This window comes from Amblyraja radiata, chromosome 1 (genome assembly GCF_010909765.2).
Source record: "Amblyraja radiata isolate CabotCenter1 chromosome 1, sAmbRad1.1.pri, whole genome shotgun sequence".
NCBI classification, from domain to species: Eukaryota; Metazoa; Chordata; class Chondrichthyes; order Rajiformes; family Rajidae; genus Amblyraja; species Amblyraja radiata.
Window position 1 is genome coordinate 18,230,636 of NC_045956.1, and position 25,842 is coordinate 18,256,477.

The 25,842-nt window shown below is 41.9% G+C and overlaps 1 protein-coding gene across 2 annotated transcripts in view; it reads left to right on the forward strand.

Moving 5' to 3' along the window:
• The window catches only part of fstl5 (follistatin like 5), a 738,182-nt gene extending 718,228 nt beyond the window's left edge, over window positions 1-19,954 (forward strand). For both annotated transcript variants that reach the window (XM_033018303.1, XM_033018313.1), the window contains one exon: window positions 18,840-19,954. In XM_033018303.1, coding sequence (XP_032874194.1) covers window positions 18,840-19,542 — 703 coding nt within the window. In that variant the 3' untranslated portion in view covers window positions 19,543-19,954. The remainder of the gene's footprint in view (window positions 1-18,839) is intronic.
• Window positions 19,955-25,842: the final 5,888 nt, after the last annotated feature.

Here is a 25,842-nt window from a genome sequence, read left to right on the forward strand (position 1 = left end):
TTCAGCAGCACAACAAAATATGTAAACATTGTATACTGTAAACAATCTAATAAACGAGCAAAAAATGTTCAGTGTGTGTACATATACATGTATACATGTACACACACACATATATATACATTCACATATATGCGCACACAAACACACACACACATATACATACACATAAAAATAAACAAACAAATAATGGTGCAAAAAGACAAAACCAATACCCCGCGTCTATGTAGTTCAGAGCTTATTTGGAGGTTGTAGTGTTTAATAGCCTGATGCCTGCAGGGAAGAAGCTGTTCCTGAACCTGGACATTACAGTTTTCAGGCTCCTGTACCTTCTTCCCAATGGCAGGGGTAAAATGAGTGTGTGGCCAGGGTGGTGTAGGTCTCTGATGATGCTGGGTAGCTTTTTGAGGCAGTGACTCTGGTAAATCTCTCTGATGGTGGGGAGGTCAGAGTCCATGATAGACTGGGCAGTGTTCACATCTTTTTGCAGTCTTCTTTGCTCCTTGGCATTCAAGTTGCCGAACCAGGCTGTGATGCAACAATTCAATATGCTCTCTGCTGTACACCTGTAGAAGCTCAAGAGAATCCTCTCTGACATACCGAATCTCCACAATTTTCTCAGGAAGTACTCTGTGAACACTACAGTAAACAACAAAAAAGTTCAGTATATATGTACATTTAATATCAATAAGTCGTCGGGACACCTGATCGCTACCTTATTTCCCACATCTCCCAGGAAGAACATAGCTCTTCCCTAACTGCTATTACTGACCCTTTAATACATTGGTGAATTAAAGGAAAGGAAATATCTTCCCTCGCCTTCCCTTAGTGTAGTTATTGCTCCTCCTCTTTCCCTCTCCCCAACCCCCTGCCAGTCCCCTTCGACGTATATCCTTTCCTCTGGCTTCACATTTCACCCCTCCTCTTTCCATACCTTTTGTTCTCTTTTTAGCTTTAGTCTTTGTCCACCCATCTGTCAATTGAACCACCTTCATCTGAATCACTATCACACGCCAGGCTTTGTCCCTCCCCCACCACTGGTCTAGCTTTTTCCCATGTACTACAATCACTCTGAAAAAGCGTTCCAACCTGCAACATCGCCTATCCATGTCCTCCAGAGACACTGCCTGAACCGTTGAGTTACTCCAGCACTGAATTGCCTGGAGAAACCTTTTTCACCCAGAGAGTTGTGAATCTGTGGAATTCTCTGCCACAGAAGGCAGCGGAGGCCAATTCACTGGATGTTTTCAAGAGAGTGTGTTATCCTTCAGTTCATCACATTGCAGTACTTCACACAAGTGGCAAAATAGTCTATTTCAAAGTGCTTTTAATATTTTTAGTTTTTAAGATCCTACATGTTACCCTTCTTTATATGTATAACACAGCAGGCCATTCAGCCCTTTGAGTCCCATGCCAATCCCATTCGTCCCATTCTCTTTATTTCCCTACACCATTGCACACTATTCACTCTCATGTGTGTTCATCATCTCTCATTTATTGGCACTAACACATCCTAAGGATTAAATTACTATTGATTGATGGAAAGATACAGCAAGTGAACAGGCTCTTCGGTCTACTTAGCCCACACCTACTATCGATCACCCTTTCACACTAGTTCTATGTTATCCCACTTTCTTATCCATTCCCCTCACATTTGGAACAATGTACAGAGGTCAATTAACCTGCACACCCTCAAGTTTTTGGGATGTGGGAGGAAACTGGAGCTCCCAGAGGAAACCCACACGGTCACATGGAGAACGTGCAAACTCCACACAGAAAGCACCCGAGGTCAGAATCGAACCTGGGTCTCTGGTGCCATGAGGCAGCAGCTCTACCAGCTGCTCCACTGTGCCGCCAGCATTGGTGATTACTCTGTCAGATTATCTTTAGGATGCGGGAAGAAATCAGAGAATCATAGGTCAACGCGTAGATTAGTATTAAAAGTTATGTAAAACATTCAAGAAAAATGGCCAAGTAGGAACTTGTTTCATAACAAGCATTATGAGAGTTTTGACCAAATTAAAGGGATTTTTCCGATCTGCAGCAGTTTTCAGTCAAACTAATGGCCTGCACATTGATATGAATCAATGAATAGTGGAATTTTGCAGCAGCACCTAAGGGGAAATTATTCAGCGGCAATCATTAAGAAACTGGAATTTGTGGTACACTATTGATTTCTGGTTTTAACCCAGGGCGAGATTATTTTTGGAAGCTGAAAAATATAATATTTGCAAGCAAGAAGAATTGATCCCCTAGTTATGCTGCTAAATCATTTGTCGTTAATCGGCATCAGGCATGAGGTGGATTTTAATCTAGAATATTCTCCCAATTGGATCTTTACTGCAAACATCACCACGATAATGAGTTTTGAAAGGTCGCCAGAATTTTCAACACCAAAGTTGACCTTGTCGATCTCTGCTGCACAATATCATTTGTACCCTTTTTTTAAACAGTAGGAAGGTGATGATTTCACAAGGAAAATATAGTTATTTAACCTCTGCAGAAACATTGAGTGCCATCCAGTGATCCCATCGTTTTTTTAAAAAGCCAGCTTTGAACAAATACGATGAGGATAAATCATCCTATGGAACCTTTGAAGACCTCTTTACTGGAAGCATGGGTTAACTTTACACCAAACAAAAACATACATTAACAATAAAATATTAGAGACTATTTTATTTTTTCCTTTGAAAATGCCTTTATTAATCTTTTTTTTGTAATGTTTTGGGACGACAGATGGCACAATGGGCTAAGTGTTCGGCTGGCAACCGGAAGGTAGCTGGTTCGAATCCCGCTTGGAGTGCATACTGTCGTTGTGTCCTTGGGCAAGACACTTCACCCACCTTTGCCTGTGTGTGTACTTGGGCAAGACACTTCACCCACCTTTGCCTGTGTGTGTGGATGTAATTATGTGAAGCACTTTGGGGTCAATGCAAGTTGACTAAAAATGTGCTATATAAATAAAGAAATTTAATTTAATTTAATTTTAATAATATCATTAAAGGAAATAATTTCATTCTGACTCAATAAGGTCCTCCTTCCAAGATTGGTCTTAAAGACCTTTTCTCAATAAAAATGTAGGTAGACAGGCAAGTCTTTTAACATTCAATTGGATTGCCTTTCATGATTGTAGAAAAGTAGATAACTATTCTAATAGAAGAACATTTGAAAGATCTGGATTGTTTTTTAAATGTGAAAGAAGGAAAGTAATGAACAGCAGCCTTCCCATCTGCTGGATTTGTGGCAGGGTAAATTGGTTCCTTTGATAAGTTGTCAAAATTGTCACAAAAACCAATGTGACGACAGGCAAGTTCTCCAACCTGATGATGTGATAAGTAACTAATTTATGAGTTACACATATTAGATTATTTTACAAGATAATGCAGATGCTAGAATCTTGAGTAAAACACTGTGCTGGAATAACTCAGTGTGTGAAGAAATTTTAGGTGTGGCACGGTGGCGCAGCGGTAGAGTTACAGCACCAGAAACCCGGGTTCGATCCTGACCAGGGGAGCTATCTGTTCGGAGTTTGTACGTTCTCACCGTGACCGCATGGGTTTCCTCCCACACTCCAAAGGCGTACAGGTTTGCAGGTTAATTGGCTTGGTATAAGTGTAAATTGTCCCTATTGTGTGTAGGATAGTGTCAATGTGCGGGGATCGCTGGTCGGTGCAGACTCGGTGGGCCAAAGGGCCTGTTTCCATGCTGTATCTCTAAACTAAACTAAACTAAACATGTGGGTAAATATCATATAGAATTGTCAGCGCATGTGACGGTAATGAACTTTAATACAATGGCACATTTACCAATTGAAATGCTAATTTCCAGAAAATATTCCACATTTTACAATATGAATCTGTCAAATGAGAAGTGATAACTCCAGGCTATAATTTGTATTCTTTTTTCTCCAGAGATATTTTAATAACGTAATAAAATGATTCTCTTCTTCATCAAATGATAGTAGGGTGATTCTTCAGTAAGTGTCTACTTTGAAGTTTCTGGAAACTTGATTATAAAACTTTAATTCTTGCAGCTTTTAATGTTTCACATAGATGAGCATCTCTACAATGGGAAAAATATGTTTGGCGCAATCTTTTAGAAAATTTAATTTTTTTTTCCCTCTACTTTTTCCAGGTTGCCCATTGCATTCAGTCATATCCGTCGCATTTTTATGATGAACAACATTGTAAAATATAACTGATTTAAAATTACTTATGGTTACTTATGAAATTATTGAATTTTTTTAAGGGTGATAAATATTTTAATTATTAATACCTACCGTTTTAAAAGTATTTTCATTTCAGATAGATCGCCCATTAAATAAATATGCAGACTTGAAATTTCACAAGTGACCATCGAAAGTTCACGAGTGACCATCGGGACATGCGGTTTTCCGGGGGGGGGGGGGGGGGGGGAGGCATCGAACATCTGGGAAAAAATGTTAAAATAACGCTTTATTCATTTAGGCTTTAATCTTTATTTATGAGGATCATGTTTATTAACAATATAGAAAAAGAAGAAATGGGATAGAATTACAGATTTTCCTTATATACAGCATCAAAGTAGCGGGACACCAGTTACTGAAGAATCACCTAGTAATCAATCACTTTTATTGAGCATTAAATCCCACTCCCTCCTATAAATGAAAAAAATAAAAAAGTGTGACTACCTGGCATTGAACTTTTGGTGGGTCATTCTGAGAATTTGCCTAATATCAGTGAAATGAGCCCAAAAGAAGGATGCATTCAATTACAAGTTGTATTTAGCTCAAATCAAGCCTCTATGCTCAGCTCAGATGCTACTAAGCTTCTATACTACTAAGCGCTGATAGTGTCTGCCTGGACATAGAAGTTAGGAGCAGTTGCAGGCCATCAGACCCTCAAGCCTGTTCTGTCATTGAATAAGGTCATATCTGATCTAAATGCAACCTCAATGGTGTATTCCCATGTAGCTGTAATAATCAAAGACAGGCACAAAAAGCTGGAGTAACTCAGCGGGTCAGACAGCATTTCTGGTGAAAAGGAATAGGTAATGTTTCGGGTCGAGATTAATAATCAATTACTTATCAAATCTCTCTTCACTTCTAAAAATCCTTAAAAACATTCAGTTTCTGCTTCCACCGTCCCATGAGAAAGTTTGTTCCATAGCCTGCTGAGAAAATAAATCCCTTATCTCTGCCCTAAATGAGCAACTCCTTATTTTTAAAGGGAATCCTTAACACAAATGCTCCGCCATTTTCACACATGTAAGAAACATGTAGTGCCCAGTAACTGCTGACTGAGACTCCAGGCCTTGGTTGGAATGGAACACCAACTAAACACACCACTGTTCAAGGCTTTAATGTCATCCCAGTACACCAGGTACGTGTGTTGACATGTTAGCTATTGGACCAGATTCCGCCACAGAAATAATGGTGATGCTATCAGTACTTCCCTAATATTAGTGTAAAGATTAGATTAGATTAGATCCTTTATTTGTCATTCAGACCTTACGGTCTGAACGAAATGTCGTTACCTGCAGCCATACATACAATAATACAATAATAAACAACAGAACAGACAGTAAACACAATTAACATCCACCACAGTGAGTCCACCAAGCACCTCCTCACTGTGATGGAGGCAAAAATCTTAGGGCTGCAGTCGCTTCCCTCCTCTTCTCCCTCTGCGCTGAGGCGATACCCCACCGGGCGATGGTAAGTCAGTCCCGCGACTCACCGAGCTCCGTGAACGGGCCGGTTCAAACACCACGGCCCGGGGTGGTCGAAGCTGCCGCCCTCCAGTCCAGTGGACACAGCTGTTGACGACGTCGTCCACTGGCCCGCGGCCGAACCCCGGACTCAGGCCGCCGCCGCCAGAACGCCGTCTCAGCCACCGGAGCACCGTTCCAGCCCCGAGTCGGGTCACCCTCACGTGAGCGTCTCAGCCCCGCGCCAGGCCGCCGCCACGGGAGCGCCGTTACCCACGAGCTGGGCCGCCCCGACGGGAGCGTCGTTACCCTCGAGCTGGGCCGCCCCGACGGGAGCGCCGTTACCCTCGAGCTGGACCGCCCCAACAGGAGCGTCTCAGCCCCGCGCCAGGCCGCCTCACGGGAGCGTCACAGCCCCTCACGGGAGCGCCGTTCCAGCCCCGAGCTGGGCCGCCCTCACGGGAGCGAGCCCAGGGCGAGTCCTGACAGGCTGCCTCCGAAGCCTCGAGGTCGCCAGCTCCGCCATTAGGCCTCAGCGCAGACGGAGGCAGAGAAGGGGGATATGACAAAAAAGTCGCATTCCCCCGAAGGGAGAGACAGCAAGCCCTGTTTCAACCCCCCACCCCCCCCCCAATCACATAAACACAACCTAAAACCAAAAACTTAGCTAAACAAAACGAAAAAAAACACAAAAAAGTAAAAACAAACGGACTGCGGGCGAGCCGCAGCCGTTCACCAGCGCCGCCACTTAAAACAAACAACTTCCAAAGTCCACAATACACACAGTTAAACAGCATCAAGAAGTTGCTGCTAACTTATCCTAGCCATCCATAACCAGCTCCAAATTAGTGAGATTCTGAGATATTCTGCAGTATGAACTTGGGTTGCAACTATGATGGATACCTACAGAACTCACCAGAAAATATTAGAGCTTGTTCATTCAGTTGAAGGTGATTTTAACCCTACACAGAGAGTCAATATGTGCAGGCTTTGAGCTTCATCCCTTCAGATTTTAATTGTTGCTTGGGATATGAAACATTTTTTAAAACTTTTATTTCAGTCCTCTGGTCTTTTTTCCTTCTCTTTTATTGATCAGTATCATCTGTACCGACAGTTCATGTGTTAGGCTTTGCAGGGGCACTGTAAGAACTGCTTGTTTCTGTAACTTGCTTGCTCTGCTCACCCATTTCTGAGATGCCCCCAGCGATCGAGGTACCAAAATTGCAGGTTCTCTTGAAAATGCCTCATAGAAAATTTGTAGGCCTTTGTAACTTACAAAGGCATCACCATTGACTGCTAAACCCGTGACTATTATTAGACACAAAAAGCTATACCTTTGTGCTTGAGACGAAAGCTCACTAAAGCCACTTGAAATGAAAGGAAAAAGATTCTCTCTTTAACGGCGCTGAACTTTATAAAAGATGCAAAGCTGTATTATCTGCTTTTCACTGGCAACAGTGAAGGACTGAATTTAAATACATCTCTGCATCATCTTTCCTAGCAAAGTGTTATTTAAAATTGAGTGTAAGATGATTTCTGGTTATTCCTGCCTTCCTTTAAAATAAAATTGAATCTGTAGGGGGGGGGGGTCTGTACAGTTATCCTGTACTCAATGAATCTACAGTTAGATTTGGTAATATTAAGTAAGAGTTGTATTGATTATTTCATTCAGCTCCCACTTTGTACTTGTACAGCTGCCTGGCACTTGCATCATAGATGTCTGTGGGTCAGACTCTTGGATGTCTAATGCCCCTGTGCCACTTAGGAAACCTGAACGGAAACCTCTGGAGACTTTGCGCCTCACCCAAGGTTTCTGTGCGGTTCCCGGAGGTTGCAGGTGGTTGCCGGAGGTTGCAGGTAGTGGAAGCAGGTAGGGAGACTGACAAAAACCTCCGAGAACCGCACGGAAACCTTGGGCGGGGCGCAAAGTCTCCACAGGTTTCCATTCAGGTTTCCTAAGTGGGACAGGGGCATAACTCGACTGGTCCTGTCGATAATAAGCTCCTTTTTAATATACCCACAGTAATTGTAAGTGTGGACAGAAGAGAAGTAAAATTAACAAGATGCTCAATACCATGTCTTGTCCAGGTTTTCAACCATGTGCCAAGAATTTAATGAGAATTATGTAAAAGAATTACAGATCTGGTGTCATTTTCACATTGAATATACCACAAAGAAACAACTTCATATTCACTGCATTCGGACAGAAATAGGTTTATGAGCCTGTCCTGAATGTCGACTTAATGTTCTTATTTTAATCATCAATAGAAAGCAGGACAATTTGAGAAATAGAAAGCATATTCCTTTCTCAAATTTGTTGCATAAATACACAGTGGTTTGTTATTAACAACCTGTGGGATTCTACTCATCTCTGTGCTACACATTCACTCATTTTAATTAAAGGAAAATCAAAAGGAACAAAGAAAGTTCATCAACTGAAAAAGTTATGTCTGGTTCCCTATTCAAATGCTGGCTTTTTTATCTCGGTAGTTCCAGCCTTTTCCATTTTTAGCACAGGAGGCTGAGGGGTGATCTTATAGAGGTGTTTAAAATCATGAGGGGAATTGATAGGGTGAATGCACAGAGTATTTTACCCAGGGTAGGGGAATCAAGGTTTACCATGAGAAGGGAAAGATTTAATAGGAGAGGTTTTCACACAAAGGGTGGTGGGTATATGGAGGACCAATGCGAGCAGGTGGGCCGAACGTAGATGGGCATCTTAATCGGCATGGACAGGTTGGTCTGAAGCCTGTTTCCATGCTGTGAAGCTCTATGACTCCAACTCTGTCTATTGTCGTTTTTGATCTCCAGCAGAATTATTATTTTAAGTTAAAGTTCATATCTAAATCTCAGTACATTAAATAATCAAATTAGCTAAATTATTTGAAAGTCAAGTCAAAATTTAAAAAGTCACTCTCTCTTGACTAAAATTCAAATTTGAACACAGATAGAACATTGATTTTAATGGAGCAGAATTATAGAAGTGAAATACCAAACACAAACTTTTCTTATATGATGTGTCTAATATACAGGGTAAATTTATATTCCAAAGAACCACGTAAATTGAACTTGGATGGATATCTGAGATTCTGATATTAGAAAGCTGCAGTCAGAATTCATTGATGATCAAAATGGTTTAGGAGCTGATCGAACAGAAAAATGACTATGTCTTAAGAGGAAGTATTTTTCCAGGTATCATGTTGGATATATGGTGAAGTTTCATGAAATCCTTCAAAACGTAATTTCTTGTCACAATAAGGACAAAAACCTGAGTTGATTTAAATGAAACTGCTGTGAAATCAATGCTGTACTAATTATTTTAGAGATGAGGATCTGACTTCTTGTGCACAAAACAGTTTTAATTCAATCTAGGCTTAACTAAATGGCAGTCCTGAGTTTGCAATGCTATTTTAATGCTAACCTAGTCGACAAATACCTCCTCCACTGCAGAGAAAATCAGGGTGTCCATTCTTGCCTGTGTTCTGCTATCTCTTCCAGAAAACTACAAAGATTTATACAATGACATGACACCAATTGCCAGAAGTGTGCGAGGCTGATTGGTGCAAGATGATTTGAACTGAGAATAAAGGGTGGCATTTGGGGCCCTTAATGATTCACTAAGGCAATTAACAGCACAGCAATTGTCGGTCAGTTGCAGATATCAGGGTGATGTGAATCATCCTGCAAACTGGACAAATAGGCAGTTTATTCACGAATTGTGAACAGCAACATTTTTCAACACTATCAAACTGTACTGGGCCTGTATTCTCTGGAGTTTAGAAAAATGACAGAACCCGTCAAAATGAAATGGCATAGGAAGAGGAGGAAAATCAATTATTGTGTTCTCCGTAACACCAATAACTCAGGTCCTCTCTTAACCTTTTGATGGTTTAAAAGTGGGAAGATGAAAATGTTAGCCAACACATGGGCCAGGAATGCAAGGCAGATAGTTTGCAGCTAACTGGAACTATGGATAAGGAAGCAGATGATTTCAGGTCTGGCACGTAACCCAGAAACAGATGTGGTGTATCTGTGGAATAGATCAGATATCTATATTTATATCTATAGATATTCTAAAAATATTCAGAATATTCACTAAGCTGGGTGGCAGTGTGAACTGTGAAGAGTATGTTAGGAGGTTGCAGGGTGACCTGGACAGGTTGAGTGTGTGGGCAGATACGTGGCAGATACAGTATAATATAGATAAATGTGAGGTTATCCACTTAGGTGACAAAATCAAGGGGGCAGATTATTATCTCAATGGGGGTAGGTTAGGTAAGGAGGAGGAGCAGCGAGACCTGGGTGGCCTTGTACACCGGTCACTGAAAGTTGGCTTACAGGTACAGCAGGCAGTGAAGAAAGCTAATGGAATCTTCATAACAAGAGGATTTCAGTATAGGAGTAAAGAGGTTCTTCTGCAGTTGTATAGGGCTCTGGTGAGACCACATCTGGAGTATTGTGTACAGTTTTGGTCTCCTAATTTGAGGAAGGACATCCTTGTGATTGAGGCAGTGCCGCCTAGGTTCACGAGATTGATCATTGGGATGGCGGGACTGCCATATGAGGTAAGATTAAAAAGACTAGGCTTGTATTCACTGGAGTTTAGAAGGATGAGGGGGATCTCATAGAAACATATAAAATTATAAAAGGACTGGACAAGCTAGATGCAGGAAAAATGTTCCCAATCTTGGGCGAGTCCAGAACCAGGGGCCACAGTCTTAGAATAAAGGTGAGGTCATTTAAGACTGAGGTGAGAAAAAAACTGTTTCACCCAGAGAGTTGTGAATTTATGGAATTCCCTGCCACAGAGGGCAGTGGAGGCCAAGTCACAGGATGGATTTAAGAGAGAGTTAGATAGAGCTCTAGGGGCTAGTGGTCAAGAGATATGGGGAGAAGGCAGGCACGGGTTATTGATAGGGGACGATCAGCCATGATCACAATGAATGGCGGTGCTGGCTCAAAGGGCCAAATGGCCTCCTCCTGCACCTATTTACTATGTTTCTATGTTTAATATTTTTAAGGCAGAGATAGATTCTTGATTAGTACAGGTGTCAAAGGTTATGGGGAGAAGGCAGGAGCATGGGGTTAGGAGAAAGAGATAGATCAGCCAGGATTGAATGGCAGAGTAGACTTGATGGACTGAATGGCCTAATTGTGCTCCTATCATATGACCTTATGTCAGAAGGAATTTGTCTCACAGTGAAACAGCAGAGTTCACATATAGTGCACACGAAGTGGCTTTTCCCCTTTTTTTAAAGTCTTGTTTCAAGTGAATCAAACATTAGGTACACTCAGTACACTCAGTAACTTAAATGTTGCAATAAAAGTTTACAGTATCTAATGAACCAACTGTCAACCACCTGCACAACATTTGACCACATCAGAAAATTTAACAAACAATAAGTCATTATTCAAAGCAATCCATAAATTCAGAAAATATTGCCTGTGTTAAACTGTCTGGTCCACTGGGATCAGTGAATAATGTCACCTCAGCTCTACCCCCTTGCCAAGTGGGGACTCTTATCAGTCTCTTATGGTCAGTACCACAAGTCTCTTCCTCTCTCATCGGGGCAAATCCCTCTCTCTCTCTCGTGTGCAGGTCATGGCTGCTTCTCACGGTTTACAGGTAACACTTGTCTCTGTTTCTCCAGGTCGGTGAACATGTCTCTCTCATAGACGGATTATGGCCCTGGCTTGTGGTCAGATTGTAGCTCTCTCGTCCGGCTGCATAGCAGTCCCTTTCTATCCTCATTGGTGTCCAACTCGTTCTCTCCCTCCTGGCCGATGGGTATCTCTCACTCATGGATGGGTTGTGGCCCTCTCTCGTGGTCAGATTGTAGTTGTCTCTTCCTGCTGCATAGCAGTCTCTTTCTTTCCTCACTGGTGTCCAGCTCATTCTCTCCCTCCTGGCCGATGGGTATCTCTCACTCATGGATGGGTTGTGGCCCTCTCTCGTGAGGTCGAAGCCCTCTCTCACGGGTTCGTAGTTCAGTCTCCCTTTCCTTCTTGGCATCCGTCTCTCTCTCTCGCTCATGGATGGATTGTGGCCCTCGCTTACAGTCAGATCATAGGTCCCCATTACGTTTGCGTAGCTGTCACCTTCATCCCAGGTCACTGTGCTTCTCTCTCTCTCTCTTCTGGTCAGGAAGTGACTCTGCCCCATGGTCAAGTCGTAGTACTCTCGCGTCGGTTCCCCGTCCACTCTCAGGGATGGATTGTGGCCCTCCCTTGTGGTCTGATCATAGGTGGCTTTTACGCTTGCTCTGTAGAAGTCACTCTTCCTCCTGTAATCCTCTTCCTCTCCCCCGGCCCATGCGTATCTTCTCATTGCTGCACAGTGGCCGTCACAGCTCACGTCGTGGTTCTCTTCCATGTTTGGTGAGAAGCTCTCTCTCCTTTGAGTTACTGGAATGCCAGCCATTCTCAGGTTTGGTCGACAATCATATCCCATGGTCATATTGTAGTCCTCCCCAGCTGCTCCCTCTGCATCCACATATAATTCTCTCCTTCTCTTAGCCAGTGAGTAGCTTTCCCGCAGGGAAGGATTGAAGCTTCCTCTCATGATGGCTGTGTGTATAATTGTGTGGCTGTTAATGAACAGCACACTGCATCATTCTCACAATAGTGCTTCCCAGTCCTACAGTCAGAGTGAAGCTCCCTCTAATGGCCGCATATGGTTGTTTTCAATGATTCTCTCTCTCCCTCTCTCTTTCTCAATTCAATTCAATTCAATTCTTCAATTTAAAAACTTTATTGGCATGATAACAAAACATTGTTATATTGCCAAAGTATAAAACATGACATACATGTTTAAAATGCATCAATATAAATACAAATATACAGTGCATGGATAGATATGGCCCCGTACATAAACTTGCAATAGGCCTATAGCCCTTTATTGATGCTACACTTTCTTGCAGCTGTAAGCAGTACAACACAATAGCAAGTTTAGCAATTCAATATTCATTTCTTAGTGTTAGTTAATGTCGATTAGTGTGTGCGTACATATGTGCATGTTGGTCATTCACCGTCTCTCAGGTTATGGCATGCTGTTACGTATTGTGCACCAAGATGTGCCGTATTTCCTTCGCCAAGGATTATTCTTAGTTTTGATAAATCATCTTGTTCTTTAAAATCAGGGGTTACCAGACTGAGTTTGTCAAAGTATGCTTTACTTGTTTTGTCAATTTTTTTGCATTTTAGGAGGAAGTGCACCTCTGTTTCAACCTCATCTGTCAAACAGTGGCCACATATTCTGTTTTCTCTTGGTTGCCAGAATCTCTTCTGTCTTCCTTTTTCGACTGCCAAATAGTGGTCACTTAGCCTGTATTTGGTGAGGGTCTGTCTCTGCCTTATGTCTCTAACTGTTGAGAGATAGTCTGCCAATTTATAATCTCTTTTTAGGGAACGGTAACATTCTAATCTGCCTTGGCTTTTGGTTTCTTTATCCCAATGTTCCAAGTACGTTTCTTTACATTGTTTGATAATTTGGTTCACTCTAACTGGTGATTGGGGGTCTCTCTCTCCCTCTCTGTCTCACAGTCTCTCTCTCATATGAAGAAAGACTGGATAGACTCGGCTTGTACTCGCTAGAATTTAGAAGATTGAGGGGGGATCTTATAGAAACTTACAAAATTCTTAAGGGGTTGGACAGGCTAGTTGCAGGAAGATTGTTCCCGATGTTGGGGAAGTCCAGGACAAGGGTCACAGTTTAAGGATAGAGGGGAAATCCTTTAGGACCGAGATGAGAAAAATTATTCACACAGAGAGTGGTCAATCTCTGGAACTCTCTGCCACAGAAGGTAGTTGAGGCCAGTTCATTGGCTATATTTAAGAGGGAGTTAGATGTGGCCCTTGTGGCTAAAGGGATCAGGGGGTATGGAGAGAAGGCAGGTACGGGATACTGAGTTGGATGATCAGCCATGATCATGTTGAATGGCGGTGCAGGCTCGAAGGGCCGAATGGCCTACTCCTGCACCTATTTTCTATGTTTCTATGTCTATGTGTCTCCCCCTCTCACTGTCTGTTTGTCTCCCTCTCTGACAGATTATAGCTGTTATGTAAAACTTTATAAAACTCCACGATTAACTATCTATTTCTGATTGTTCAATTATAACTCCATTTATGATCAGTGTGTGAAGCTTTCTTCTTTCATGAGTAATATGGAGCTCAAATAGGCCTCAAAAACCAAATAGGGCATAATACAAAAATATGTTAAGATGTCTAAAATTGTTAAGACAAATATGAACAGTTTCCATTCGCATAAAAGAGTCATAATAAGGTAGAAAAATGACAGTACAAATAGATATGATGTAATTGCCATTAGAGAGACACGGTATTGTGGTGACCAAGGTTTGGAGCTGACTATCCAAGATATTCAATATTTAGTAGCACCTACAAAAAGGGATAGGAGGTGGGCTGGCATTGTTGGTGAAGAAGGAAATCAGATCAATTGTAGGGAAGAATATCATCTCTGAATATCAAGACCTGGAGCAGGTGTTGATGGATCTATGCAATACCAAGACATTTGCAGTTGTTTGTATGGTAAAGTTGCAATGGTATCAGACAGGAATTTAGGGAGACAAATAACAATAGTATTACAGTAATCATGGGTGACCTTCATCTAAATATAGAATCGAACAAAATTGGCATAGTTACTGTGCAAGATAATTTCCTGGAGTTATGTATTAGATGTTTTTAGAGCAGTATGTTAGGGAGCAACTCATGAAGAGGCAATTATAGTTTGGATATTGCACAATGAAAATGGGTTGTGAACTCTACTAAGTGGGGATCTTTCAGCTAGTGTTAATGGCTTTATAAAAAGTGTATAGGACAGCACAAGAGGCGCAGCGGTAGAGTTGCTGCATTAAAGCGTCAGAAACCCCGGTTCGATCCTGACTTTGAGTGCCGTCTCTATGAATTTGGCACGATCACCCTGAGACTGCGTGGGTTTTCTCCAGGTGCTTCAGTTCCCTTCCACATTCCAAAGATATGCAGATTTGTAGATTCTGTAAATTGTAGCTAGTTTGGAGGACAGAACTAGTGTATGGGTGATAGTTGGTCGATGCAGACTCAGTGGGCTGAAAGGCCTGTTTCCACGCTGTATCTCTAAACTAAACTAAACTGGACACGATAGGACTCTTCATTAAAATGGAAAGTGAAGCATTTAAATCTGAAACTAGACTTCTAAATCTGAAGAAAGGAATCTATGAAGTTCAGGAGTGTTGGATATTAAGTACTTGGAAGCTCCATTGAAAGCCATATTGGTGGATAGGCAATATTTATAGAGTAAATACTCAGTTTAGTTTATTGTCAGGTGAAAAGCTTTTGTTGCGTGCTAACCAGTCAGCAGAAAGACAATACATGATTACTATCGATCCATTTACAGTGTATAGATACATGATAAGGGAATAACATTTAGTGCATGGTAAAGCCAGCAAAGTCCAATCAAGGATAGATCATCACCAAAGGGGTGATTGGCATTGCTCTGTGGTTGTGATAGGATGCAGGAACTAAAACAGTGTTCAGGTACAGAAACACAAAAGGAAAAGCATCCTAACAATGACTGACAATAGATTATTCAGAAGAGGAGTTATATAAAGTTGACAGAGTAGCAGAATTCAGCAAAAATAGACCAAGAAATTAAGAGAGTGATTCGTATAAGCAACATAAATAATAATAATAATAATGGATGGGATTTATATAGCGCCTTTCTAATACTCAAGGCGCTTTACATCGCATTATTCATTCACTCCTCAGTCACACTCGGTGGTGGTAAGCTACTTCTGTAGCCACAGCTGCCCTGGGGCAGACTGACGGAAGCGTGGCTGCCATTCTGCGCCTACGGCCCCTCCGACCACCACCAATCACTCACACACATTCACACACATTCACACACAGGCAAAGGTGGGTGAAGTGTCTTGCCCAAGGACACAACGACAGTATGCACTCCAAGCGGGATTCGAACCGGCTACCTTCCGGTCGCCAGCCGAACACTTAGCCCATTGTGCCATCTGTCATAAAGGCAAAAAATAAAAGCTTTTACAAATGAATTAAACAAGAATGATCAACAAAGACAAATATAGGTCCCTGACAGTCAGAAATGGAGAATTCATAAACGGAAACAAAGATATGGCAGATCAATTAAACAAATACTTCTCCCGCCCCCCCCCCCCCCCCCCATCAGTCTGAAGAAGGGTTTCAGCCCGAAACGTTGCCTATTTCCTTCGCTCCATAGATGCTGCCTCACCCGCTGAGTTTCTCCAGCATTTTTGTCTACCTTCGATTTTCCAGCATCTGCAGTTCTTAAACAAATACTTTCTTCAAAGAGAAGAACACAAATAGCATCTCAGAAATTCTAAGGAACCAAAAATCTAATGAAAAGGAGTAATAAAAGTAAACTAGTTTTAGTTAGATAAAAAATCCTGCAGCAATTAATGTGACAAAGTAAATTAAACCTCATGGCTTGATATGTATCTCAGGGTACAAGAAGAAACGGTCATGAAATAGTGGATGCCTTGGTATCCAAAATTGTATTGACTATGGAAGAGTCTCTGTTGATGGACTTTGGCAAATGTAATCCCACTGTTTAAAAATGGAAGGAGAGAAAAAAATGAAAATTATAGACCTGTCAGCCTAACATGAGTAGAAATGTCAACACTTATTATAAATAATGCATTACAGCACGCTTATCAACAGGATTGGAAAAAGTCAACATGGATTTATGAAAGGAAGATTGTTTTTGAAAAAGCCATTTGTATTTGAGGGTGTCATTGTTGGAATAAATAAGGGAAAATCAATGGAGTTTGTATGTTCAGAAGGCTTTTGATAAAGTCCCATGTAAGAAGTTAATGAATAGAGTGACAGTGGATGTGAATGTGGTTAATATATTAGCGTGGATTAAAAATCAGTTGACTGACAGGAAGCAGAGGGGAGGAATAAATGAGTCTTTTTCAGGTAACAGGTGATGATTTGTGGACTATCCAAGGAACAGAGAAAGCTTGGACCAGAGCTGTTCACAATATACATTCGTGATTGTATACTCACCATATAGCCACCACCCTCTTTACTCAGAGGGTGTTAGATATATGGAATGAACTGCCAGAGGAGGTAGTTGAGGCAGGTACTGTGCAATAACAACATTTAAAAGGCACCAGGACAGGTACATGGATACAAAAGCGTTAGTGATTGACATGGATGAGTTGGGCTGAAGGGCCTGTTTCTGTGCTGTATGTTATTGTGATGGACTATCAACCATGATTACCTTTAATGGCAGTGCGGCAAGTTGCCCACTCTTTGATTTTACTATGTTTCCATGATCCATGTGTAGCTATCTTGCATGGGATATGCTATGGTCTGTGTGCAACTATTTCTCATAATTCTTCTCTTCTATCCTTCCCCCTGAAGCTTGTTTCACCACCTCAGGTCTACAGCTCTGTGCACCACACGCCCACTCTCATATACCCTCCCTTTGCCCCTCATGGTAGATGCATTTCTCTCGCTCTCTCTTTTCATGTATATATATGGAAAGATTTCAATCTATCTCTATCTCTATCTCTTCACACTATATCTCTCTATCTATCTCATTTGTATCTCCCAGGAGTTTGTGTATTCTCTCATGAGTCAATGAGAATACACCCATTCTCATTGACCGTGTAGTCCACTGATACTCACTTGTAGTTGCATTGTGCTCTCTTTCAGTCTGCCTGGCTGATGCCCTCCTTCTCTTCCTCTCTCTTTCTTCTCCTGTCTCTCTTTCAATGCAAGTATAGCCCTATCTCTTTCCCTCTTTCTCTCTTGTCATTCTCACATTCTCACATTCTCATTCTCTCCCTCTCTCTCTCTCTCAAGCACATGAATTAATTCTTCTCTATAGTTGTATTACTCTCCCATTCTTTAACTCTCTCCCAGTATACATGTAGAGTTCCTTTCTCTCTTCTACCCTTTCTTTGGCTTTCTCTTCTTTTACCTCACCGTGTCAGCTACTGAGTGGTCACCAATTTACCCTCATTGTCTCTCTTTGCAGGTGGAGAGTGTTACTCTCACTGTCTCGCTCTCTGACTCATTAGATGTGTAGTTCTCTCCATTAATCCCACACTCCTTGTATTTTGAATAATGTTCCATAAGTCATGACATTCTTTTAAACAGTCAATACATCAAAGTTGGACTGTGATGTACAATACAAACAAACCCCAATGGAAAACAGATGTTATCTGAAGTCCTTGAGGAAAAATATTAAATGCCAAGAAACGTAGTTGACCTCTCGGGTCAGAGATGTCTCTGACTCTGCTCAGCAAAGTGAACATGGATCTCATTGTTAAAAGATAGCTTCTGGAAGGAGTCAGGTTTAACTTGTAAGAAAAGGAAATAGAAAATGTCACCATTGATTTTGATTACACCCTGACCAGATTGTCATTTCCTACCGGCCAGTCCAATTTCACATGGTGAAATCCTAAAGCAATGACATGATTCACGACTGGATGTGACAGGCCTACAGAGTTTTGAACTGATCCATTAGTTGCAGGATTGTTTAACACCATCTATTTTATATAGCTTTTGCTTCTTGGCATGCAACTAGTCCAGTATTATAGTCTCACCAGATTGTCACATCTTTTTTTTTTGAGGTACCCTGAGACAGCTCCTCTGTGACCTTCTGTGCCCTCGCCCATTGACATGGCTGATTGTGGAATCAGGTGGAAAGTCCCACATCTTGTGATGTCTGAAATCGGCAGGCGGTATAATTCTAAATCACAGTCATAGAACTGCGGCATATTATTAATACATTATACTTAAAAATAATCTATATATTCAGTGTACCATAGATAGATACCCATGTGAGTGACAGGATGATGATTTTACATTTTAACATCAGACATTAGACATTCTGTTGGATAGAGTGCATAACTCAATAGTGACATTACTGATAGGTGAACTCTATGGTAAAGAACATGGGGAATCAATATAACAGTTAAATAGGCGTTTACTAGCACTACGCTGCCTGCATCCTCTAAAACAGTTTAGAGTGCTTTTAATTAATTTACCAATTTCATATATTGAATGAGATTTAAAAATAATTTTTTTTATAAATCTTGCAGCTTGCATTAAATGTTGTTAAGACTGCTCTTTTCAAAGATGGTCTGTATTTGTATTCACAGATTTGGATTCATTCTTCACAAAGGTGAACCAGCCCTTCACAAAATTGACCTTGAAACCATGATGTACATCAAGACCATCAGTTTGAAAGACTATAATTGCATCCCGCAGTCACTTGCCTATACTCATCTTGGTGGATATTACTTTGTTCATTGCAGTGCTGACAACATAGGAACAACTGAGCCACAGATCATCGTGGACAGTGTCACAGATTCGGTGATCGGCTACAATGGTGATATAGCAGGTGCACCTTACATTTCTCCGGATGGACATTATTTGGTTAGTATTGACGATCAAAAGGGCCTCTTGAGAGTCCAGTCCATCACGATCCAAGGGGAAATCCTAGAATCCTTTGATATTCACACTAACTTTCACATCTCGGACGCCACCTTCCAACCTTCCTTCACTGAATCCAACCAGTACAATGTCTTCGCGAGTTCAGGGCTGCAAACGGATGTGCTCTTTGTGGAGCTCTCCACAGGCAAAGTGAAGATGGTGAAGAGCCTGAAGGAACCCATGAAGACTGAAGAATGGCAGTGGAATAGTAAAAATCGAATTATCGTGGACAGTAACCTGTTTGGCCAATACCTGATGACACCATCCAAGGAATCATTGTTTATTCTTGACGGAAGGCTTAATAAATTAAACTGTGAGATCACAGAGGTGGAAAAAGGCAACACGATAATATGGGTTGGTGAAGCATAAATGGAAGTTGACTTACCTAACCCCTGGTATAAAGTTTTCCACTGCACTTAATTTGCAACTTGCATTACAGCAATTCTGTTATTTTATACACTGCAAAAGTTACCTAATTAATGTAAAACAAGTTTGCAGGTACAAAAACACCAGGAACTTTCAAGTGACATAATCTTAGATAATAATTGGGTTTTCCTAATTTGTTAGTGGTATTAACAACTAAGAGATAGGTTGCAACTTTAAATTGTGCAACAAGGCTACTAAATGTTTTAGTTGTACAAAACCTAATAGCTGCAGGGAATTATAGAAAACCTACTGACACTCAATTATGTGTTTTAACCCTCTTTTTTCCCCAGAGCTGCTTACACAGATTTGACCTTTGCTTGTAGATTCCAAGTCAAAAAAATGCTCTTTCAACTCCAGAATCCCATCATAGCTGCACTTTGCTTTAAAAAAAAAGTGCTGTTCAGAATCCAGCATACAATTTTTTCTGCCAAGGCAAAGTCTGTGCAGGTGCTGGCCAATCTGGTAACATAGTAAATTCTCAATATTGGGTTAGAGAGCATGAAAAGAAGCAACTTGTCCCTCTTCCTCAGAAGACACACTGTCAACTCTAACTCAGCTTACATCAAACGGCTAACACTGTTAGAATAATGTAATGGAAATCTAACAATCAATCCCTAGTTGAATGTGGGAGAGGAAATTGTGCTGTGCCCCAATAAAGACTGATAATAGTATTTTTAGATTTCATTTGAATCTTACTAGATTGACTTGTTAATCAATTAGTTGTGTCTTGTGATCAGGATTTTATACCCATGACCATGTCTGTACATAGCAGCTGCTAGGGTCTGTTTTTGCCATTTATTAGTTTGGAAAATATGGTATGTAGCAGGAATCCATTTCTATGCTCTACCACAATGCGACTGACTGATAAATTGTTTAAGTTTGTAGTGACTGAAATGTTTCCCTTTTTCACCAGTCATGTTCTACCTAGTGGACATCTAGAGTATGAAATGTCTCTGTGTAAACATGTGTCTAGTGTCTGTCAAGCATACATTTTTGTGTCCTGTATTAGATTTCATAATTTGTGACTGTTGTATATGTAGAAATTTGCTTGACACTTGAGGCAAATAAAATCTTACATTTTACATTTTGCTGAATCTGTGAGTGAATCTGCTGAAACTTCTGTGTGCTACAAGTGGGGCAAAACTGTATACCTGCCCAATGAAGAAACGAATTGTTTCGTACAATATTTTGAAGCTCAGATCATTGGCATTGGTATGACAACAAATGAAAATGGTCAATAATATGCAAGATGTTGCAACGTAGTCAAGAGAGTCGGTCTTTCTTACTGCAGCACAACAGGCCTGTAAACACAATACACATAGATAATACAAAATAAACAAAAAATCAATAAATTACTGACCCCAATACCAGTGAAAAAAAGCAGAAGTCATGAGTGCAGCCAAAGACAGGCCATAGTTCATAGGTGAGGTTAGTAATGTGTAGGGTTCAAGAGCCTGATGATTGTGGGAAGAATCATTTCTTGAATGTGGTGATCACGGTTTTCCTGTACCGTTGGAGTGAAATGAGAGTGTGGCCGGGGTGGTGTGGGTCTTTGATGATGCTGGCTGCTTTTCTGAGGCAGTGCTTACTTTGATGGTGGGGAGGTCAGTGGCTGTGCTGCATTCCATTCAATATGCTCTCAGTATTAGATGCGAGTAGTCAGTATAGGAGATCACTTTAAATTATTTCCATTCTATTAAGTACCAGTTTAGCGAATGGAGTGATCATGCCTAAACTATTAAGTAGCACAGGAAGCAACTCAATGCAAATTCCCAACCAATGGTGCTAGAACTGGACACTTGTCAACTGGTTATCAAAAGTCACATTTATCAATTACACTTATATTTACACCCATCATACTTCAACTGTCAACATGAATCCTGTATTGGAACCTAAACAGAATCAAAACAATGAAAGTCTTTTTTTAGTAACACACATCTGGGTAAAATGAATTTGAACAGTTTCAGCTGGGAAAGGTATAATGACCTGCAATTCAAAATTAATTTTTTTAAACAAACTTCATTCCTTCAGCACTAAATGTAATTTCATTGATAATCGTGTAATGGTTCTAAATTGCTTTAGAACCGCATTCTATTCATCAGACTACCTGGTTGGCGTATGAGTTAATCTTATCCTGATGATCAGTGCATGTTTCAGTATCACCAAACCAAAATTACAGCCACTGAACAAAAAACTTAGCAGGTCAGGCCTGATCTGAGGAAGATTGGGCCAGCAACGTTTAGGTCGAGACCTTCTTCAGACTGCCACAAAACTGCCTTCACCCATGTGTGTTCAATAACATTAAGGATATAGACACATTGAAAATAGGTGCAGGAGTAGGCCATTTGGCCCTCAGAGCCAGCACCGCCATTCATTATGATCATCGCAGATCATCCAAAATCAGAACTCCGTTCCTGCTTTCCCCTAATATCCCTTGATTCCGTTAGCCCTAAGAGCTAAATCGAACTCTCTCTTGAAAACATCCAGTGAATTGGCCTCCACTGCCTTCTGTGGCAGAGAATTCCACAGATTCACAATTCTCTGGGTGAAAATGTTTTTCCTCATCTCAATCCTAAATGGCCTACCCCTTATTCTTAAACTGTGACCTCTGGTTCAGGACACCCCCAACATCGGGAACATTTTTCCAACATCTAGCCTGTCCAATCCCTTAAGAATTTTATATGTCATCACGACAAGGCATAGAACAAGGATAGGCCTTGTTGATGCTCGCTTACCCTGTCACTCATGCAAATTACAGCTGAATATCCTTTTCAATTTCACTTTCCTGTTTAAACCCAATCGCCGAAATATCAATCAATTACTGTTTTTATTTGATCATTGACTGATCCCCACAGGCCTCAGGGATAGAGAATACAAAAGATTAATTACCTCGGAAATGAAGACCTTTTTCCTCATCTTATTCTTAAATGGTTGATCACTTAACAAGAGACTTTATGCCATGGTTCTCAAATCTACTCAAGGGTAAAACAATCACCAAGCATCTACCCTTTGATGAGATCTGGTAATTAAATTAGGATATCGCCCATTCTTGTTCATTGAAAAAATACAGATCCATTCTTGCATACTTGCAATTGAAGGAGTGTGATGAAGACTTATTTCTGGAATGGCAAGTCTCTCTTATGAGGAGAGGTTGAGTAGGCGAGGCCTCTATACTTGGTGTTTAGGAGAATGGGATGTGATTTCACTGAGATGTCCAACATTTTTGGAGAACTCAAAAGGGTGGATGGAAAGAGAATGTTTAAGGAGTGCTGAAATGGGAACGTAGGTTCAAAATAAGTGCCAAGTTGTTTTAGATGAAAATTAGAAGACAGTTCTTTGTACAGAATGTTGTGAATCTTTGGATTTCTCAACCCCAGAGGGCTGTGGGTGGTCACAAAGTAGTCGCATTCAAAACAGAAATTGATAAATTCTAAAAATTGGAGGAATGAAGGGATATGGGGATAGATAAAGAAAATGAAGGCCAACAATGATCTTGTTGAATGGCAAATAGACACAAAATGCTGGAGTTAGCAGGACAAGCAGCATCTCTGGAGAGAAGGAATGGGTGACGTTTCGGGTCGAGACCCTTCTTCAGACTGATGTCAGGGGTGTGGGCAGTACAGAGATAAAATGGAGTCGGATACAGTAAGACTGGTCAGAAACTGGGAAGGGGAAGGGCAATGCAGGTTCTAGAGCTAAATGAGAAACTCCTCTTACTTCATGATTTTTATTTTTTAATATTCTTTCCTCACAATTGACGATTATTCGAGTTTGAGTATGATTGTCCTTCTGGTGTTTCAGGTGGACGGCCGTGGGTGACATCATTTAACATGGGGAAACTGGTGCTCAGAAAGTTTACCACATGGTCCTTAACAGAGACAGACCTGGGTCCAATGGCTTGGACCTCATAATGGTTAGGAGTCATTGCCTACTGCAACCTTCTTCCGCCTGAGCCATTGTGATGCTCTACCTGCTGGGCAGCAGCCATTCTCCACCTGTTTCAGCGTTGAGGTCTTTTTTTTGGGTCACACTTCTGTCAGGAACTCCCTCTAGGTTTGCCCACCATGGGTGACCCTGCCTGCAGCATAGTTTCAGATGGTTCGGCTCTCAGGATCTTAGGTTACGACAAGATTGGAACCCTCATTCTTTCTTCATATAATAATAATAATAAATTTTATTTAATGGGCGCCTTTCAGACATCTCAAGGACACCTTACATAGTAATCGGAATAACATACAATCGGAATATAACAAGTAATAAAGACATCACAGAGACACAAATTAAAAACAGAATTCAATCCAAAAACAGAAAATCAAAAACACAGTGTGAAAAGAGAGCAGCGGCAGCCAAAGCGCGCCAGCGTCCACTCTCCCTTCACGGCAGCCATCTTGGACACAGACCTACAGGACTACAATTAGACAAAAAAAAATCATCCCCCCACAGTGGATAGCACTGTGGAGGAAGGCACAATGTCCAGTCCCCACCCCATGTTCACCCCAAAGTCAGGCCTATTGAGGCCACCGCAATTGCCTCTACGGAGGCCCGATGTCCCTGGCCGTTCTCACCGGGTGGTCTTGCCCCGGCGTCGGGAGAGTCCTTTCGGCGGCTGGGCCACCTGGAACGGCCGCTTCCTGGTTGGAGCCCGCGGCTGCCGAAGCCGACAAGGCCGTGCCGGTTTGGAGCTCCCAGGCTCCCGATGAAAAAGTCGGCGCCGCCTCTCCGCACTGCCGCCTCTCCGCTCCGCAGACCCGCATCCCGGAGACGTTGCTCTCGGCGGTCCAGCTCGCCAGAGCTCCAGCGCGGCGACCCAGGCAAGGCGTCGCCCGCTCCACTCCGCTCCGCTCCAGCGCTCCAACGCTGTGCCGCCGCCGAGGCCGAGGTGCTGGGCGGTCCCCGCCAGGAAACGGCGCTCCAAGCCCGCAGGTAGGCCACGAGGACGGGTCGACGGGCAGCCCGGAGAAAAGGCTGCCACACCGACCAGGTAGGGACCTAGAAATAAAGTTTACACCTACCCCCCACATTAAAAAGACCATATCCCCTACAAACAAAAAACAGGACTCACTAAAAACTATAAAAAAAACGGATTTAAAACGGACGGCTGCTGGCTAGCAGCCGTTCACTAAGATGGCTCCTCCTCCATGCAATCAATTTTGTGAGCTTTTCACAAGTTATACAAGCAGAATATGGCCATTCAGCCCATCAAGTTTACTCCACCATTCAATCACGGCTAATCTCTGCCTCATAATCCAATTTTCCTGCTTTCTCCCCATAACTCTATCTCTCCATAACCATTGGCACCCGTTCTAATCAAGAATGTGTCTATCTCTGCCTTAAAAATATCCACTGACTTGGCCTCCACAGCCCTCTGTGGCAATGAGTTCCACAGATTAACTACCCTCTGACGAAAGAAGTTCCTCCTCACCTCCTTTCTAAAAGAGCGCCCTTTAATTCTGAGGCTATGACCTCTGGTCCTAGACTCTCCCACCAGTGGAAACATCCTTTCCACATCCACTCTATCTATGCCTTTTGTTGTAGCTCTATCTATGGCCTGGAGTGACAATTGAAATAATGTTAATTCATATGCCACCCTAGTAGTCTCATAATCAGCATTCGATTCTAAATTAATTCCTAACCACTATTTTATTATCAATGACGTTTCCTCTCCTGGTTGTTTATTGTTCTGCAAAAGATATACACACGTCCTTTCTCTTCCAAATTTCCTGCAATGCTTACATGATAACCTTCTGCATTGTATGTGGAGATCCCCAAAACACACTGGCTAACAGTCTTTATTTATTTTAAATACCCGACTTTTCTCCGTTGCTACCAAAATGAATTGATGCTGTTTTCTGCCATGATGGTGCCGACATTTCTCCCACCTCCCCAGTCACCCTGCTCATTTCCCCTCCTCTGTACCCATCTCCCATCCCCGAGTTCCATATTTCCCTTTTATCACCCCTCTTTTATCCCTCCCCAACCCCTTTAATCCATATCTCTCCCTCCATCTTCACATTTCACTCTCCCTCTTCTTTTGTCTCCGTTTAGCCCCTGGCTTTTGTCACTTATTCCACCCATCTGCCAATCACACACCCTCCTCGTTTGTATCCACCTATCACTTGTCAGACTTTGTCCAAACCCCTCCAGATTTCTCCCTCCCCCGCCACTCTATCAGTCAGATTAGGTCGCCTCCCCAAAATCTGCCTGTGCTGTTGAATTCCTTCAACTCCATGTTTATGTGCAAGA